Source organism: Amyelois transitella, chromosome 5 (assembly GCF_032362555.1).
Source record: "Amyelois transitella isolate CPQ chromosome 5, ilAmyTran1.1, whole genome shotgun sequence".
In the NCBI taxonomy this organism is placed as follows: Eukaryota; Metazoa; Arthropoda; class Insecta; order Lepidoptera; family Pyralidae; genus Amyelois; species Amyelois transitella.
Window position 1 is genome coordinate 12,807,426 of NC_083508.1, and position 18,573 is coordinate 12,825,998.

Consider the following 18,573-nt stretch of genomic DNA (forward strand, 5'->3'; position numbering starts at 1 on the left):
CAGCGAGCAGAAGCTGGCCGCCGTGCGCGCCGTGCTGGCCGACTCTCAGCTGCTGAGGTAACCTCGCCCTCGGAGCTCTCAGTACCCGACGGCGACGCTGTGCGGGTCGCTGCCTACCCTGGTGGTGCACCTCAGCGAGCAGAAGCTGGCCGCCGTGCGCGCCGTGCTGGCCGACTCTCAGCTGCTGAGGTAACCTCGCCCTCGGAGCTCTCAGTACCCGACGGCGACGCTGTGCGGGTCGCTGCCTACCCTGGTGGTGCACCTCAGCGAGCAGAAGCTGGCCGCCGTGCGCGCCGTGCTGGCCGACTCTCAGCTGCTGAGGTAACCTCGCCCTCGGAGCTCTCAGTACCCGACGCTGTGCGGGTCGCTGCCTACCCTGGCGGTGCACCTCAGCGAGCAGAAGCTGGCCGCCGTGCGCGCCGTGCTGGCCGACTCTCAGCTGCTGAGGTAACCTCGCCCTCGGAGCTCTCAGTACCCGACGGTATCGTCTTTTTAACCCCCGACGCAAAAGGAAGGATGTTATAAGTTTGAAGTGTCTGTCTCTTGTGTGTGTTGGTAGGATGAAGCGTTTTCAATTAATTCTTTTCACAAGAACAGGATGTTCCTCTTATTGTAATCAGAGCCGTATATAATATTTATATATTATTTCTTTCTGGGAATGTGTGCGAACAAACAGACATATAACTGGACATGGCAAACTCATAGAGGTTCCTTGTAAACCATGGAGCCTAAAATAACGCCATTTGTTTTGTTTCAGGACAAGCAATACAACCTCCGAAGGTGAAGACGATGACGAAGCGGACGAGAGCAGCATCAGCTCGCAGACCTCGCGATCGGAGATGTCGAGCCATCAGAACGCCAAGCTGTTCATGCTGCAGTTTGCCATCGACCAGCTGTCATTGGAGGTTAGTGACTGTGGTAGTGTGCAGACGAGGGGCATCCCAACCCACCATTACCCATGACCCTGACTGACTAATCTTCCAGTTATATCTATACGAGCCGAATTATAGACTATAACAGCGCACCCTATCTAGACTCCTTACAATGTGTCTCTTAAGTTCTGTATTAGGTACTTACTATCTAATTATCGTGAAACCCTCTATCCTTTTTACTACGCTTTTATTAGCTTGGGTTGTATGTATGTATGTATGTATGTATGTATGTAACGGAATCTTTGAGCTTAATTTTCACTGATTTCTAAACGTCTGATCAACTTGGAACTTTGCACACGTATCAAGGACCGATGACAATGCAATATTTTGATAAGAGTTTCTCATTATCCTTATTAAAACTGCCAGGATTAATAAATTCATTTTTAGATCCTTCGTATGAGAGTAAGAGAGACAGAGATAGCACCAGTGCCAGTAATCTCCATACAAGAAACCAAGAAGTTCTGACGTATAATGAGTCAAAAAGAGATGTAATATATTTCCATATAATGTTACTATAACCTGAGGCTTCTTTATTTCATCGCATTGCTCCATTTAGAATTACCATTAGAAACAATAGTAGAATTAGTAGAATATTTTAAAACAATAAAAAATATATAAGTAATAAAACAAAAGTAATAAATGAAAATTGAATAACTAAATTTACAATAATACAAGAATAAAGTTACTACCTACAGAACTTTGCGATATTTAATACGTATTTAACATATTAATGCAATAGGCTATTTGACAAAGTTCTAAAAACTATCTTAGGCTATTTAATTGTTTATAAGAAGCCCTACAAAAATACTTTTCTGCCTTTATTACAGCTATTTTATTAAAAAATCGAAAAAGAAAATGCAATATTCAAATATGCCGCCAAAACGCGACATTTAGCAATATGGCGGCCATGGCATGCAGTGACGTAAATTTCGTGTAAATATCATACAAAGCTTGTTGGTGTTTCGAAAAGTTTTGATTTTCTCTTGTTTTATTTAACTTGTGCCACGTCATATGTGTGAAAATTATTAAAATGAGTTCCTATAAATGTTGTGCAGTGCCTCAATGCATTAATACAACAATAAAATCTCCTACGAAACTGTTTTTTTCTATGCCGATGGATTTGAATATTCGCAGGAAGTGGTTTCAGATCATGATCTAAGATCAGTGGTTACCAAGATATACTTACATTGATGTTTTCACATTTCTCAGTTCGGCAGCATAGAAATCTGGATTGTTTTTTAAGAAGACGCCAACCATTATTGCGTCCACTTTTGGTAGGTTTCGACTGTCAGCTTTCGCGAGATTGGTTTCCATTATTAAATACCTATGTTATCTGAGTAATCCTGAGCGATCAAACACTTATAAAATCTTGAAAAATAATAGCGAACACTAAGGAACAGTACGATCCACAGTCTGTTTATGGATAATTGACGTCATAATAGAAATAGCCAATCACGTTCGTTTTTAGTCACGTGACAGCTGCATAAAAAAACCTAATTTTCTGAGACGGATTTTGTTAAAATAATGCAATATTTTTATCTCGCGTCATTACAAATCGCTCCAAAAAAATAATATTAAGACTGATGACATAAAAGAAATGTATATTTTTATTACAGTCAAATAGCCTATTCTTGAATTAACATTAGGTATCTTTTGCCTATTTATAATAGCAACACTGTAATACTCGTTTGGAAAATGAGTGACAGTTCAGTTTATTTATGTCAAATAAGTTTTGCAGTAAGTTTTGATTGAATTCGATTCGAACACCTGTAAACTTTCTTTCTGTTGTTTTTTACCGGTGCCTGTGTATTTACCTATTTGCACTTTGTTTTGTGCTGATAACTTGTCGTTATTTGGAGTTTGGAATCTTCCGTTGAGTCGAGCTTTGTTCTTCCGGATATTCGTGTGATTTTATCATCTGAGATTGGACTCTGACTGTGTTTACTGTGTTGTGCAGATATTTTGAGATAGGACTCCTGTAAAAAGTACCTTATTATTTGAGATAGGAGTCCCAAGTTTGTGTTTGTTTTTGTGAAAGACAGATTTTACAACAAAAGTGCCACGATGTCTTCAGATAAACTTTGTTGCGTTCCTGGTTGTAAAGGCAGTGGAGGTATGTTTGAAATATTTTTGTTCCTGTATCAATCTGCCTCTTAATCTTGTGGTTTGATTCCTGGCAAGGCCACAATCGAAAATTATTACGTTTGCTGGATAGTCAAAAATATTATTAACAGTGATTTATCACTATAAAATTCTTTTCAACTGGGTTTAACAATCATCATACATACATATAATCACGTCTATATCCCTTGCGGGGTAGACAGAGCCAACAGTCTTGTAAAGACTGATAGGCCATGTTCAGCTATTTGGCTTTAAGATAGAATTGAGATTCAAATAGTGACAGGTTGCAAGCCCATCGCCTTAAAAAGAATCATGATGATGAGAATATTATGAGATTTAATCCAATCAGGCCACATATAACTTTAAGAAAGTTAGTTTTGAAAACCTCCGGCGATGGGCGCATGGTTGCGAAAGTCTTTTCTAGTAAGATAGTTATACCAGAAGTGTTAACTTCCAAAAAATAATTGTATAAAAAAACTAAAAAAACTACCCGTTTTATTGCAAATCGAACTAAAAAATAGAAAATAAATAATAGTTTAAAAAAAACTAAAAAACTACGCTTTTATTGCTAATCAAACTAAAAAATAGAAAATAAAAATTAATGACAAAGGAATTCAGTAGTAGCAAGTCGAACAATCAGTTATAGTCAGTTGTAGTAGTAATTACCTCGGATTAAAATTATAACAAAATTAAATTTATAAACAAAACAATTTAAATCAGAGTAAAAAGCGTGGGGTGCATTTTACTTCATTTTCATAACTCTCTTGTCATAAATATATGCTAATAGAATGATTTTAATATTTACTACATCAGGCACCCCACGCTTTTTACTCTGATTTAAATTGTTTTGTTTATAAATTTAATTTTGTTATAATTTTAATCGGAGGTAATTACTACTACAACTGACTATAACTGATTGTTCGACTTGCTACTACTGAATTCCTTTGTCATTAATTTTTATTTTCTATTTTTTAGTTTGATTAGCAATAAAAGCGTAGTTTTTTAGTTTTTTTTATTTATGTATAAAGATAAACATAGCTGTGGCTTTTAAAAGGCGAATGGTAGCGCATTATTCTACTGCGCTACTAGCTAGATCTTTTACAATTAAATTAAAATGTCATATTTTGGATACTCAAAAGTCAAAAGCAGCTTAAATTACTTGCCTTTTTATTATTATGCGATTTTTTTTCGTATTGTAAAACGAACAATTTATTTTATTATTTTAATATTTTCCACTTTGGTGCCCACGGAAGACCAGCGTTGCGGTATATACCACGACAAATGCTGAGACCATTTTGGTACAAATGTTGTTATAGATTAAGGTTTTATGTTCTTGATATATTTATTATTATTATGTACCAAATAAATATTTCTTCTTTCTTTCTTTCTTTTACTATTTCTTTTATATTCTGTTTAATTATTGTACTATAATTGTGATAATTTCAGGTGCAATCCCGCGGTCGCAGCATCGCCGAAGTACAAGTTTGTGGCGTCAAAGCGGCCGCCGCAGTCAGCGCTAGGCCTTCGGAACTCTCCCTCTCGTTATCAGTACACTCATTGCTTCTGGTGGACGCGCTGCAGACGTACGGCGGAGACTTCGAGCTGCTGGTGGCCAGTCACAAGCACGTGGGGTGAGACACACTGATTTTATTCATTAATCCTCTAGTCGTGTTATTCCTGGCTGCTTACCCACTTCTGGAGAGGAACTGGCGGTCAGTTAAAGACTACGGATTTCTTGATTGTGTTTACACGGAGCGGTTTCCGTCTGAACTCCGCAATTATGCGCGTAACACAGGTCGAGTCATGGTTGATATTCAATTGCCAAAATTTACAGGTTTACTCACAATGCTTTCCTACACCCTAATCTACCCTACCTACCCTAGACTACTGGAAGTGGTGCGTACCGGTTGCGGTCAGCAAACATGTATAGACTGCGGTTAAATTAATACATTTGTAACTTGGAAATTGAACATTATCTTGTGCCTGAATCATTAATTTGTTTTTAATCTACAATGTAAATGCGGTTTCCCAGCATGGACACGGCGTCGGGCAGCATCCGCGGGTCAGAGCCCACGTCGCCCACGTCCCCCACGTCGCCCACGTCGCCCGTGTCCCCCGAGACCAGGACGGCGCCTGCGCTGGCGCATCCCCAGGCGCTACACAATGCGTTGCATTCCTTGCGGTATACGGGGACTAAAAGTAAGTTTTACGATTACTTTTTGATACATTGCCCTTTAAATACAAATCGGTAACAGCCTTGCTTGCTTTAAACTTTAAAGCAATAACACTTTAAAGTTTAAAGCTTAATTGCTTTTCGCTTTTTATTTTACTTAAAAAGCGAAACCTGCCAATCGTTTATAGCTTACCTCACATCTCAGGTCAATCGTGTATACCTTGATGTTAGTTATCGTGATAAATATATAGTTTATATCTTAAGCTTTTGATCAACTTTGATTCAGTGATTTAACTTTTTATTAATCACAAAAATATATAAATACCGTATGTCAAATTTTTCCATTGGTAGAATGGCTAATAAACTTGGAATTCTTCTTGTAATTCCAATTCCATCATTACAGCCATACATACAGAACGTGATATAGACGTGATAATATGTGTGTAAATTTTGCCTAGATATCCCGGACTCTGACCGAAGCAGTCCTCAGCCCCGGTGGGGCGCCCCCAGCAGCTCCCAGCCGGGGCCGCACCACCCGGGGCTGGGCTGGGCGCCCCCAGGAGTAGTGGACTCGGAGGCTCTCATAGCTGTGGAGCTGTGCCTCGTCAAGGGAGAGGGGGACTCGGAAGACTTGAGGATAGCCAATATACTGTTCAACAATTTGGATATTATTGGTAAGTATAACTTTTTGTAAATATTTGCTATCGAATTATTTTCAGTAATGTATTAAGAATGATGTTAATTAAATTGTTGTTAAATACCAGCTCATTTAGCGTGGCACGCGTGACGCTGTTTTTATCGCGGTAAAAAACTATCGCCATCCCGTTTCACGTCATAATAAAATGCGAAACAGTGATAGTTTTTCACGCGATAAAAGGACATCACTCGTATCTTGCTACAGGGAGAGTTTTATAGCACATTGTTAACCTGCCGTATGAGATCTTTTGGAAAAGAGGGCACTGAGTATGATTCGTAGACATTAAAAGTGATAGCACCAAAAAACTACAATAATTTCCTTTAAATAAAAAACAGAAAAAGAAAAATAAAGAATGAAGTTTCTAATTGTATTTTTGCTTTGATGTACTTTGTTTATATAAATAAACTAGCGACCCGCCCCGACTTCGCACGGGTGCCAAATTATAAATGTTATTATACATAAAAACCTTCCTCTTGAATCACTCTACCTGTTACAAAAAACCGCATCAAAATCCGTTGCGTAATTTTAAAGATTTAAGCATACAGAAAAACAGACTAAAATAGCGACTTTGTTTTATACTATGTAGTGATAAAGAGTAACTATTCGTCACTAAACAGTTGTTATGAGACTTCGCCTCATTAGTAGGACTTTGGTTTAATAACTCGTCGAATGTCGATAATCGTGAGTATGTTGTGAAATCGATCATCGATAACTGTAATTCCACGTGTTCCCAGCAAATCAGGAGACGATAGTGGAGCTGATCGGGTTCGTGCAGCGCGTGACGCGTCCCAGCGGAGCGCCGCGCGCCGACCACGTGGACCACGCCGGCCACCCGCCCGCCGCCGCGCAAGCTGACTTCAACGTGAGATATCGAGCTATCTAGATGACATTTTGTTTATCTGTTCCGCTTTCACAGCTCAGCCGCGGGACTGATTTGAAGGAATTTGGTATAGATATAGAATAGGCCTTCGGGAGTAACTTAGGTTACTTCTGGAATGCCCCATATCGTATTGCGTACAAATACATGACACGTTCTCACGCTGAAACGAATTATATTTGATTTAAGAGCATAAATGTTGCAATACGTTTAGAGTCAATATTAAATATACCTATGGATCTAAAAATAAATACATAGTAAAATTGCACTGCAAAATTTAAGTTAAATAACTTTTTTTGCAAACAGAAGGAGATCAGAACGGAGATCACGTTTGACTTCCACCGACTAGGAGTACTGCTGCTGAGAGCGGCGGTCCACGAGGGCAACGTGGTGGCCAAGAAGATAGCGACCGCCACCGTCAGCGAAGCCAAGATTCAGGCCACTCTGGGTGAGTTACGTCAGTAAGCAATAACCCAGTAGAACGAATGCATTTGCTAAGAGTTGAAGAATATTTCAGATAAATAAAAAGAGAAATAAAACTGTCATAAACTCACTCTCAAAAAGATTCTCCCATAACTTTTATTTTTATTTCTATGCTCTATTTTTTTATTTTGTGTGAAATTGTCTTAATGCTTGCGAAAAAGTGTAAAGAAACCTGTTCTGTTCCAGACTCGAGCCACATCTCCGTGGGCGGGTCGCTGGGCGGCGTGCAGGTGGTGTCTCTGTGCGAGGGCGCCGGCGTGCACACGCGCGTGCTGGCGGCCGGCAGCCACTCCCCCCACCACTCCCCCCACCACCGCGCGCTGCTGTTCTCCGTCGCCAGGAGGCTGGACAGCGAGGCGCCCGGTGAGACTGCCCGCTCGACACCAGCAGCTAGTAGCCCAGCATTGCCAGCCATTGTTCATTCCTAGCTTTTGTTATCAAAATGGCTTCTTTATTTAAAAATTTTTTGTTGTTCCAGTGGTACACGCGAGCGTGTCGATGCACGTGGCGTCGGTGTGGTACACGCACTCGGGGCCGCTGCTGCGGGAGCTGCGCTCCTGCCTCACGGAGTTCAAGCAGTACCTCGCCAACCTCGCGCGCTCCATCCGCGCCGCCGCGCACGACATGGCCATCGGCCTGGTCCATCCCAGGTGACCTGTCCACTGTGCTGCATCCTGCTTGTCAGTCTGACAATCTGTTACAAGCACGGCCTCATGCTGAGGTGACCTTTGATGCTGTAACACCATTGGCCATTCAGGAGCTCGGTACCTTACGGTATAGCTATCAGAATTACGGTGTGCACGTGGCGTAAGTGCGAACACACAATCGTACACACTTACTGGCTCTGCAGCAGAGCCATACCAAGTAGTCAATCCAGATATTTTCATTGGTAACTAAATAACTTTGACGCACTACGTCGCAAAGCTTCCACGCTTGACAACTGACGGTTTAAAATCTCGCTAAAAGGAGTTACATAAATATATTGTTGTTATGATAGGAGCGAAGCCCTATACGCCAACCCGAAGATGTCGCAGTCCATAGATGGGGTCTCTCCGCGGAGGCGCACCTTCAGCATGGGCTGCTCGGTCGATGACCCCCCTGACCTCAAGTCCGACAACATCGTGCTCAGGTATGTGTCATCACATTCGCACACTGACAATTATCAAAAGTAACTCCACTGCTCATTATTCAACTCTCCACTCTCTCACACTCTCTTTAGTACGCCTCCTTCTCTGTTAGAAGGCTGTAATTGATGTGACATAACTACGTGTCATATTCTTACTCTTTGGTGATGTAGTTATATTTTACTCTTTGTGATATGCACCCAGTTGCTTTGTACATATTGATATTAAATGATTCATAATGTTATATCTATGTGGTCATTAACTAGATGACTAGATGATCTTTTCAGTGCAACATCATTGTGTGTTTGTTGAAAAAAATTTAATGACACAGATGTTTGAAAATATATTGATTTTTTGTTAGTCAAAATATGTAGTTCATGAGATGGTTTATAAGATCAATAAATAAAGTATTGTAAGTTCATTAAAACGTGCTTTAAAATAATCTGAACCAATTTTTCTTCTCATCAACACTAGCTCGCTGGAAAGTCTTTTGTTATCGGTCGAGATCAATTTTTCCTGTATGTACTAAATGTGCCATATTTCAGCGTGAACATCGAACTGGAGTCCCCCGTGGTGGTGGTGCCGCGCGCGGCGCACAGCAGCGAGGTGTTCGTGGCGCACCTCGGCCGCATGGCGCTGTGCAACACGCCCGGCCCGCCGCAGCACTGCCAGTACCGCGTGCGCGTGCGCGACATCTCGCTAGCCTCGGTACTTCACTCTCCTTCATAACCTGTTTACACAGCATACTGATAGAAATCATTCGTTCTATCAAGCTCATAACAACAATGTTCTGGGTCTAACTAATTGGGTTAGAAATTATTGTCCGATAAAACTTTGCCGTGTGCTTCCCTGGCATCATTAGAATAAAGAATTTCTTTCCTGTGGATGTTGTGAAAGGCGACTAAGGGTAAGGCTTAAAAACTTGGGATTCTTCTTTTAGGCAACAGGCTAGCAACCTATCACTATTTGAATTTCAATTCTATCATTAAGCCAAACAGCTGAACGTGGCCCATCAGTCTTTTAAAGACTGATGTGTTTAAAGACACATTCTGTCTCTCACACACGGTTCTGTCTACCCCGCAAGGGATATAGACGTGATTATATGTATGTATGTAAACTTTGTCAAATAAGTCCAGCTCTTTCTTATTAACGCAAACCATACTGATACATTTCAAATGCATTCCAGCTGGACGTAGCAGAACAGCTGAAGAAGCACCAGCTGAGCGCGGAGAACATGCCGCAGATATACGACGTGTCGCGCGGCAAGCCCGTGCTGCACAACACCGCGCTGCAGCTCTCCATACACTGCGGCGACACACAGCTGGATGGCGCTGTAGTCGACCAGGTAATGTGTACCAGCTGGACGTAGCAGAACAGCTGAAGAAGCACCAGCTAAGCGCGGAGAACATGCCGCAGATATACGACGTGTCGCGCGGCAAGCCCGTGCTGCACAACACCGCGCTGCAGCTCTCCATACACTGCGGCGACACACAGCTGGATGGCGCTGTAGTCGACCAGGTAATGTGTACCAGCTGGATGTAGCAGAACAGCTGAAGAAGCACCAGCTGAGCGCGGAGAACATGCCGCTGATATACGACGTGTCGCGCGGCAAGCCCGTGCTGCACAACACCGCGCTGCAGCTCTCCATACACTGCGGCGACACACAGCTGGATGGCGCTGTAGTCGACCAGGTAATGTGTACCAGCTGGATGTAGCAGAACAGCTGAAGAAGCACCAGCTGAGCGCGGAGAACATGCCGCTGATATACGACGTGTCGCGCGGCAAGCCCGTGCTGCACAACACCGCGCTGCAGCTCTCCATACACTGCGGCGACACACAGCTGGATGGCGCTGTAGTCGACCAGGTAATGTGTGCCAGCTGGATGTAGCAGATGCGTTCGATGATTCGGCCAGTTGCCTCAGCTGTCGACTGTAACTAGCTAGTTCTCGCACATCATCTTTTCGTGAAAGCTAGTTCAGGCACATCATCTTTTCGTGAAAGTTTGTTCTAACACACAATCTTTTCGTGAAATTCTAGTTCCGGCACATCATCTTTTCGTGAAAGCTAGTTCTCGCACATCATCTTTTCGTGAAAGCTAGTTCTCGCACATCATCTTTTCGTGAAAGCTAGTTCTCGCACATCATCTTTTCGTGAAAGCTAGTTCTCGCACATCATCTTTTCGTGAAAGTTAGTTCTCGCAGATCATCTTTTCGTGAAAGCTAGTTCTAACACACAATCTTTTCGTGAAAGCTAGTTCTAACACACAATCTTTTCGTGAAAGCTAGTTCTCGCACATCTTTTCGTGAAAGCTAGTTCTAACACACAATCTTTTCGTGAAAGCTAGTTCTAACACACAATCTTTTCGTGAAAGCCAGTTCTCGCACATCTTTTCGTGAAAGCTAGTTCTAACACACAATCTTTTCGTGAAAGCTAGTTCTAACACACAATCTTTTCGTGAAAGCTAGTTCTCGCACATCTTTTCGTGAAAGCTAGTTCTAACACACAATCTTTTCGTGAAAGCTAGTTCTCGCACATCTTTTCGTGAAAGCTAGTTCTAACACACAATCTTTTCGTGAAAGCTAGTTCTCGTACATCATCTTTTCGTGAAAGCTAGTTCTAACACACAATCTTTTCGTGAAAGCTAGTTCTCGCACATCATCTTTTCGTGAAAGCTAGTTCTAACACACAATCTTTTCGTGAAAGCTAGTTCTAACACACAATCTTTTCGTGAAAGCTAGTTCTTGTACATCATCTTTTCGTGAAAGCTAGTTCTAACACACAATCTTTTCGTGAAAGCTAGTTCTCGCACATCATCTTTTCGTGAATGCTAGTTCTCGCACATCATCTTTTCGTGAAAGCTAGTTCTAACACACAATCTTTTCGTGAAAGCGAGTTCTAACGCACAATATTGTTTTTCAGTGCGAGATCCGCGGCAAAATAGTGGGCCCACTTCACATCTCTGCTCGACGTGAACAATACGAGCAGTTGTTGGAGACCATCCGCTGGATCAGCTGCGCCCCCGTCGAGAGACAGGCCGACAGAGACCACGCCGCTGAGGTATGTAGCTCTCTTCTCAAGAGTTCCTGTTCTCTATAGGGATAGGCAGACACCTTCTGCACCATTCTTCTTTTGCTGCATCCTTATTTATGAATCTTATTTGAATTGCGAGTTGAATGATTGATTTCTGCTTTGCAGAGTGCCTCGCTGTCGGAGCCGGCGGTGCCGACGCTGCGGCTGGACCCAGCGCTGCGAGCCCAGCAGCTGCTGCTGGCGCCGCCGCCGCCCGCGCCCAGCAAGCGGCCCGCCAGCACCACTGGTATGTCTAGTGTAGCACCAGCTCACTGTCTGCAGAGCGCCTTGCTGCTGGACCCAGCGCTGCGAGCCCAGCAGCTAAACTAGAGATTAGACTAACCATCTAGAGTTACGACGTTTTTGTAGGAACTTGAATTTGGAAGACTCATTACGAAGACCTTAATAATTTTCTACATTTCTAGTGCGTTTCGAGGTGGCCTCGCTGAAGGTGGAACTGCGCGCGGACCTGGGTGCCGGGGAACGCAGCCTGGTGCAGCTCGCCTTCCGGGAGTTCTCGCTGCTGCACCGCTCTGTGGGGAACACGCTGCAGGTGAGACTCGGCCCAGGAGACGCTGTGACGAGGTATTCGTCTACCGATCCATAGCTCTAGTAATTCTCAAGATATTTCGTCTTCTCGTTTGCTTGGTTTGACTCCCTACATAATCTCTTTAGGGATACTTTAGAGCTATTCATTTCGACCAGCTCTTTGTATAACAGCCATAAAGAGCCCCTTAAGAATGCCCCAAGAGGAACCCGATACCTTAACATCTTGCCGAAGCAATTTGCTTATATCGACAGCTCATGCTGCACGAACGAAGAATCGAGTGGACCACCACTCCTATAACCATAGTCGACGTGATGCTTCTGGTATATGTCCCATCGAACTGAACAAACAAGCGACCCGCCACGGCTTCACCCGCAATGTTCAAACGGTGGAACGATTTTTATGATCGGGTTCAGCGTTTCTGATGCTAATCTTCGGAAGCTAATTCTTTACTTCTTTATAACATTAGTATTGATTCAACGATGATGTTCCACCAGGTTTCCCTCCACTCCATCACGATGGAGGACCTGACCAAGGAGCCGGATTCGCGCCACCGCATGATGATGGTGTCGCACACCCCCCAAGTGCCCCCCAAGGCCGTGTTCGTGTCCAAGTCGTGTCCGGACTTCGTGACATCATTCCCGGAGTTCACGATCAATGAAGCTTGTTGCAGCTCGGCGTCTTTGCCCGGGAAGCTTAACATACTGGACGGAGAAGTAAGTATTTCATACATACAAATGGTCACGTCTATATCCCTTGCGGGGTAGACAGAGCCAACAGTCTTGAAAAGACTGAATGGCCACATTCAGCTATTTGGCTTAATGATAGAGTTGAGATTCAAGTAGTGACAGGTTGCTAGCCCATCGCCTAAAAAAGAATCCCAAGTTTGTAAGCCTATCCCTTAATCGCGACATCGCATTAGTTTACGACATCCATGGAAAAGAGATGGAGTGGTCCTATTCTTTTTTGTATTGGTGCCGGGAACCCCACGGCACTGCCGGGAACCACACGGCACTTATATTTAAGTATTTCATTTGGTTTGTTACGAGTCTTCTTTCTTCTGGCGCAATTACTGATTAAACCCTCACCTATCTGGAAAAGAGCCCAGGGTCTTTTGACGATAATTATTTATTACATAAAGCGACTCCCTTCTGATTACCGCAATTTTTGCAGGGGGTCCCCTATCCCTTCATTTTATCATGGTAAAATCAGCACTAGATAAATGTGTCTAAACCCTTGGTCGCCTGTCCTTACGACGTCCATGGGAAAAAGATAAAATGGTCCTAGTCCTTACTGACGGGAACCACACAGCACATTCCCAAGGCTGCGTTTTTGTCCAAGTCGTGACTGGATTTTGTGACTTCTTTCATTGCATCATGGCGTCTTTGGCCGGTCTTTTAAGCTAATTCAGTTCAATCAGACATCACATATGTTTTAATTAGCCATCACGTGTCTCAGTTAGACATCACTTGGTCCTGAAATGTTTTATTATTATTGTTTAGGCCCAATGATGTCCAAAGACAAAAATGCATTGCCTTTGCCAAAATATTAAAAATAAAATGTCACTGTCATTTTTTCATTGTATAAAATATAATTTTGACTTTTGGCGGCTTCACCGGCGTTACGCGCTCAATCTAAAATTTTGTAACATAAAATTATCTGAATACACAAAATTTCAAGAAAATTGAGTTTTTATTGGCTCCAGTGTGTCAAGCGAAGACAATTATTATTATCACGTGCATTATAACAAGAACTTCCTTGCTCTTCATTTTCCAAACAAATATCTTTACTGGACCATTGTTACAGTGGGCAACACGTCGCAGCAAGCGTGACAGCAAATGCGGCATCACCCCGCCCTGTTCCCCGAGCTCCCCGGCCGAGCCGCCCGCGGCCGAGGGGGGGGAGGCGGCGGACAGCGGGGAGGAGGCGGGGGACATGCTGCGGGCGGACGACAACCTGGTGTGGGTGTCCGTGCAGTGGCGGCCCGAGGCGGCGGAGGAGGACGGTGATAAGGTGACGAGTTCATGTCAATTAATCATGAACTTTGATGACGTGACATTGTTGCCTGACAGACCCTATTTTAGGAGTCGTAATTTTGGTTAAACTCTAACACACATACGTATATATAATCACGTTTATATCCCTTGCGGGGTAGACAGAGCCAACAGCCTCGAAAAGACCACGTTCAGCTGTTTGGTTTATAGTGTTGAGATTAAAAAGTGACAGGTTGCTAGTTCATCGTCTAAAAGAAGAATACCAAGTTTATAAGCCTATCCCTTAGTCACCTTTTACGACATCTATGGAAACGAGACGGAGTGATCCTATTCTTTTTTTTATGGGTGCCGGGCACCGCACGGCACTCCCTCAAAAGTAAACGCAATTTAGTAAAATGTCTTAAACTCTTTTTGAACATGACATTTCACACGTTCCCTACAGATAATAAAACTGACGAAAGTGGAGTTCAACTGCCTGAAGCTGGTGGTGAGCATCGACAGCTGGGTGACCGTGCTGGACTTCTTCGGGATAGCGGGGGACGAGCCTGGCGGCTCGCCAGAGCCGGACCCGGATCACACTGGTATTGTCATGTTCATTTCAATGTCTGTTCGAATCGTATTCCATGTTTTGTATATGTATAAATAAAATAAAGGTTTCTTATTGATATCTAAACGGGGTCAAAATTATTTATTGTTATAAATTTCATCGAGGTGTTTCTTTATAAGTACGTTCATTAAGTTAAGATGATATTGATGCAGGATAAAGGATCATTTAGGAAGTATTCATCGTCATAATTTCGAAATTCGAAATAATGAGGAAATCGATTCTGCTTTTAGTTAGTTAAGGTTCCGATCTTAGGAACTATGTCAAACCAAATATTTCTGTGAAAGCAAATTAACAACGATCGTTTCGATCAGACGAGGCCGGCACAGCGGCCCCGAGCGCGGGCAGCACGCAGACCGACATGTCCATCCGCTCGCTGTCCGTGCTGGTGGTGCGCAGCGGCGCGGAGGCGTGCCGCGCGCTGCTGTCGCGCGTGCGCGTGCGGGCGCGCGCTCGGCACGCGGCGCGCGCGCGCAGCGTGGCGGGGCGGCTGGGCGCGCTGCGGCTCACGGACCTGGCGCCGCACGCGCTGCTGTGGCGCGACAGGTTCCGCACGCACGCGCACCACGCGCTCACCTTCCAGTACAACAGGTCCGTGTGAAGGTCTTTAGGTCGAAACCAATGAATAACTTTGCTAATGCTCTTTGCTGAAATTTCAAAGAACAAGCATTATTGAAAATATAAAGTCTATTTATTTATATTTTTATATTTTAACGTGTGGATAAAATCTTTCGTCTGCCTCCCCAAAATTAACCGATACCAATTCTGTTCTGCTCTCGCTCCGTAATCGCTTATTGTTATATTATTGACGCTCAATTTCCAAACTTAGGAATTATATCAAACCAACGAATTCTATTAACTTTCATATTATTTGTGGTTTAGACTTAGCAGCGCGGAAGCAGCGGCCGCCGGCCACGAGACGAGCCTCAGCATAGAGATCGGGCCCGCCACGTACGTGCACACGAAGCGGTTCGTGCAGGAGCTGCAGGCGTTCGCCAGGGAGTTCAGCTTGCTGCGCCGCGTCATCCTGCAGGCCAGGAGGAAGGTCGGTGTGCTGCTGACTGCCGGAGACCAGCTCAGCATGTTGATCTATAAAGATTGTGACAGTGTGTGCTTTTAAAGCAATTATTTCAGTTCAGCTCAGGGTCAGTCTGAAATGTTGCGAACTCACGATTGGCGTGTTATTTATATCCATCCTTCACTTTTCTCTTTTAAGGCAAATGTGGTACCATAAAAGACGCTATTATTTTATGTTTCGTTACATACCTATTTATGGTATTAATCAATTGAAGGTATCGGTGGGCACATCAGGCAACCACATCAACCGTATGCAGCTACAGCTATCGTGCTCGGCGCCGGTGATCGTGCTGCCGGTGTCGGCCCGGAGCCGCGCCGGGCTCGCCGCGCACCTCGCGCGCCTCACGCTCACCAACCGGTTCCTGCCCGCCGGACATCCGGCCACTGTCAGCACGAGGGCCAGTACCGATCATCGTTAGTATAGCTACACGAATAGCTAAATAACTGTCTGTTAATTGGTTGAACAGCCGTGGTGACGTAACAATTTTTTGTCTAAGATGTTTTTCAGTGTTAAACCACTCTGTGTGTTGCTCAGTTTATTTAAATAACACAAGCACTTGAATCAGTCATCATCAAGTTATCATTATCCTTACTATCCATCCATACCAATATTATAAATGCGCAAGAATGTTCGTGTGTTTGTTTGTCTGCCTTTCACGTCAAAATCACTGAACCGATTTCCGTGAAATGTTGTATACATATAATATGGAGTATGGAAAAGTAAGGGAATTTAGTATGCAGGCGGAGCCGCAGTCTAAAGATAGTTAATAAAATAAGAAATAATTTTGAACGCGTACAGCGGAGGAGCTGCTGGACGTGCGCACGGCGCAGCTGGCGGGCGTGTCGCTGTGGTGCTGCCGGCTGTCGCGCGCGCTGCGCCTGCGCACGCTGCCGCGGCCGCTGCTGCACGCGCCCGCGCACCTGCCGCTGCAGGTCGAGCTCAACATGGCCGACACGCACTATGGTGACTGAACTTCATTAACTCTTTATTGCACCAAGAGAAAAATAACTTCTTTCTTTGACTCATTGATTAGTAACTGTTTTTATTAATATGTTTTTTTAATACCTCAATCTGTCTCATGATAAGGTCTAAAGGACTATTTATATTATATATTCGACTCATACTCAAGTACGGCCTATTTACAATCGTCTTGAAAAACATTCTTGGAAAATACAATAAATCTTTTTCTGATTCCTAAACTATGTAACAGAGAACAGAGACGCAGAAAGGGAATTACAATTTTTAAAGATTCACATTATACTTCAAAGTGTTTAATGAATATAGTCATAGTGATTCTTTTTTAATAATATTTTTAAAGCTGTTTCTTAAAAACGATTCTGTAAAAATTATAAACAGTATAACTTCCTAGTCCGTTAAACATTTTATAAGTAATACAATTTTGTTTTCCTTTTAGTACCAGACATGACGATCCAGGGCACGCTGACGACGCTCCAGGTGGCGCTGGACCCGGAGCAGTACCGGCTGATCCGCGGGGTGCTGGCCCACAACCTGGGCGAGTGCGTGGACGACCTGCTGCCCACGCAGCCCGCGCCGGACTTGCCCAGCGATAGCACCGACCAGGTCAGTGACTATATGATAATACGTGTTTGAATGTAAGAACAGTTTGAAATTTGAATGTACATAACATTCAATTCATTCGTTCATTCGTTTTATTTTATAGTTCATCCATTTTTGAGTGGTATATACATATATCCGTAAAGTGGCGCATTAAAGTTAGGAGAATTTTATTTGTTTTATTGTATGTTGACGAAGATTGCCTTATAATAGACTTAATATATAAATAAGATTTACTTTAGCATGGTAAAATAACTTTAACACAATCAAATGCCAAGGTGGTTTTATTTTGCACAATTAATGACATAAACATGATCTCCCCCTTTGTACAAACCAATATCACAAAGGATCATCAATCATCTCAGCCGTTACCTGTCTGTTTTTGATGCGTGACTTCCTTCATCGTGCAGGTTTGGACAACATCATCCCTGAAGCTGGACCTGCAGGATGTGAGGGTGCAGCTGGAGTCGGGGCCGGGCGCGGGGTCGCTGGCCTGCATCAACTTCATCAAGTCGAGGCTGCTCGTCGAGACATTCTCCGACCTGTCCCAGGACATCGACCTGGTCTCGCAGGTAATATATAATTTTTTTGGACTCTTAGTATTTATCCAGTGGATGCTATAAAAGTTGACGAAGAAAATGTTGACTTCTTCGTTTTGGCTTTAGTCCCGGTTGCACCCTCCCTTGTCTGGAGAGGAGTTTTTGACCAAGGATTGGGACCATTGGGTGAGTCCGGTTTTTACACGAAGTTATTCCCGTCTGACCTCCGCAACCTTTGCATGGGAACCTAACCCGTATTGGATCGAACATGGTTAAACATCTAGTTGCCTGAATGTGCAGGTTTCCTCGCGCTGTTTTCCCTCACCGTAAGAGCATCGGTAAGTATTCAAACTAATGTACATAACTTCGAAAATAGTCATTGGTGGCATGGCAATGACATGGGCAAGGTGTCGAACCTGTGCCCTTTATGCGCCATACGCATTTAAATCTTACTTATTCGACCACCAACGCTCTCGGCTGACGAAGAAAATGTTGATTACCACAAACCGGCTGAAAAAGTATCTCATCAAAATATATTCGTCCGTCCGTTCCAGAATGGAACTTAATGTCTTTTTAATATAGTACACAATCACGAGTTGAGTTTAACATTTAAGGATGGTGAGCTTTATTACAATACATTAAGATCCATTTTTGAAAGTCAATTACTGTAAAACGATAAAAGTTCGGACTTTTTTTTTTTTGATTTTGCTATTGATCTATGTAAGTTAGTCATCATCACACATCCGGCTCGATAAGAACG

At 43.4% G+C, this 18,573-nt stretch overlaps 1 protein-coding gene across 1 annotated transcript in view; it reads left to right on the plus strand.

Annotated features, from left to right (window-relative positions):
* LOC106142374 (intermembrane lipid transfer protein Vps13D) overlaps positions 1-18,573 on the plus strand; it is a 74,216-nt gene that overhangs the window by 23,272 nt on the left and 32,371 nt on the right. Inside the window, 23 exon segments of the mRNA XM_060954928.1 lie at positions 764-905; positions 4,500-4,684; positions 5,086-5,252; positions 5,685-5,900; positions 6,658-6,785; positions 7,107-7,248; positions 7,470-7,646; positions 7,762-7,933; positions 8,281-8,412; positions 8,953-9,115; positions 9,594-9,752; positions 11,327-11,464; positions 11,603-11,723; positions 11,902-12,029; positions 12,521-12,739; positions 13,830-14,036; positions 14,460-14,598; positions 14,936-15,212; positions 15,504-15,666; positions 15,914-16,112; positions 16,498-16,662; positions 17,114-17,280; positions 17,685-17,846. Coding sequence (XP_060810911.1) covers positions 764-905; positions 4,500-4,684; positions 5,086-5,252; positions 5,685-5,900; positions 6,658-6,785; positions 7,107-7,248; positions 7,470-7,646; positions 7,762-7,933; positions 8,281-8,412; positions 8,953-9,115; positions 9,594-9,752; positions 11,327-11,464; positions 11,603-11,723; positions 11,902-12,029; positions 12,521-12,739; positions 13,830-14,036; positions 14,460-14,598; positions 14,936-15,212; positions 15,504-15,666; positions 15,914-16,112; positions 16,498-16,662; positions 17,114-17,280; positions 17,685-17,846 — 3,868 coding nt within the window.